We start from the raw sequence: 1,669 nt of genomic DNA on the forward strand, positions 1-1,669 counted from the left end.
GTATCAGTACAGCTGTCTGTTAAGCCTTTAATGACTCAGACTACTGAATAAAAAAAACATTGAAAATGAGTGTTTAATACACATGTATGTGTCTTGCTGTGGAGATATATACAATTCCTCCTTAAATAAGCTTCTTTCTAGAAAGGCTCAGAAGAGTCAATAAATGCTGAGTACTGATTTCAAAATACCAGTGTAAAGGAAAATGTGCTACATTTATCACACTGTTTATCCTGTAAGAAATATTTGCTGAATGAATGAGAGTACTAGAAGCCTCCCTGGGTACTGAAGAAGGAAGAAATAAATATATTTTGGATGGCCACCTGGGTGGTGAAAAGGTTTTGACTTACAATTATTAAAGGGCAAGAAAATGTCCTCGCTTTTTTTTTTCTTGACTTCAAATAAAGCAGAGCAAACATGGGCTGTGCCTTCTCATTCTAAACACAGGCCTGCAATATAAGGGAAGCTTCATAGGATGCCAAAAACCCACAAAATATCCAAGAATGCCCTTTAAAGACAGTTTGAAATTTCTAATAGAGCTAAAACTTGGTAAAATATGGATGGAAAACAATGAGAAGCAGAGTCAGGATGGTTTGTAAAAGGCAGATTGCTGGGCCTCATTCCCAGAGTTTCTGATTCTGTAAGCGTTATTATTTGTATAGCATCACTGCTAGGGAAGTGTACTGAATAATGTCTAGTGCGAAGTCAATTACAGCTCAGTACTTAAAACTATTACACTTTGGTTCCCCGCCCCACTCCCCAGCCTGCTAGCGTCCGCCGCGCCTCTCGGCCCAGACTTCAGTAGACCTCACCAAAATGCCATCTCAGATGGAGCACGCCATGGAAACCATGATGTTCACATTTCACAAATTTGCCGGGGATAAAGGCTACTTAACAAAGGAGGACCTCAGAGTGCTCATGGAGAAGGAGTTCCCAGGATTTTTGGAAAATCAAAAAGACCCTCTGGCCTTAGACAAAATAATGAAGGACCTGGACCAGTGCCGAGATGGCAAAGTGGGCTTCCAGAGCTTCTTTTCCCTAATTGCGGGCCTCACCATCGCGTGCAACGACTACTTCGTAGTACACATGAAGCAGAAGGGCAAGAAGTAGGCAGAACCGAGCACTTACTCTGCCCTGAAAAGTGTTCTCTCAAAGGATTGCGTCAGACATCTGCCCCACAGCTTCTCCCTGGCTAAGGATTTCATGAGCAGATCAGGATCCTTAGAATATATGCAAATAAAATCCAACTCCCATTTGTCAAGCAGAGAAGAAAAAGTTAATTAAATGCCAGATGAGCTTTTGTTTTTTACATTGTTTGCATCCCTTTGCCCTCAATAAACATAATCCTTTTTTTAGTTCCAAATTAAAAAAAACAAAAAAACAAAAAAACTATTACACTTTGATGACAGGAAATATTAGGGATTCTAATACAGATCTAGTGTTTTATGTATCATAAATACTTATTTTTCTTTTTTTAACTAAGAGCAGGCAGATGCTTTGCCTTGGGTATGGTGAAAGCCAAGGTATTCCCATGTTGTTACGTAACAATCCAGGGACGTACCCAAAGTGACTGAGACACTGCCTCAAAAAACAAATAAAATAAAATGAAACAAGAAAATAAAATAAGGCTCTGCGCCTATAGCTCAACCGGCTAAGGCGCCAGCCACGTACA

The 1,669-nt window shown here is 40.0% G+C and overlaps 1 protein-coding gene across 1 annotated transcript; it reads left to right on the forward strand.

The window, feature by feature from the left end:
• The first annotated feature begins 752 nt into the window (after window positions 1-752).
• LOC100963702 (protein S100-A10) lies at window positions 753-1,360 on the forward strand. Its single transcript, XM_012813251.2, has one exon. It carries the CDS (start codon window positions 814-816, stop codon window positions 1,105-1,107), a length of 294 nt encoding a protein of 97 aa, XP_012668705.1. The 5' UTR covers window positions 753-813; the 3' UTR covers window positions 1,108-1,360.
• Window positions 1,361-1,669: the final 309 nt, after the last annotated feature.

This window comes from Otolemur garnettii, unplaced genomic scaffold, assembly GCF_000181295.1.
Source record: "Otolemur garnettii isolate 467f Iridium unplaced genomic scaffold, OtoGar3 scaffold00252, whole genome shotgun sequence".
NCBI classification, from domain to species: Eukaryota; Metazoa; Chordata; class Mammalia; order Primates; family Galagidae; genus Otolemur; species Otolemur garnettii.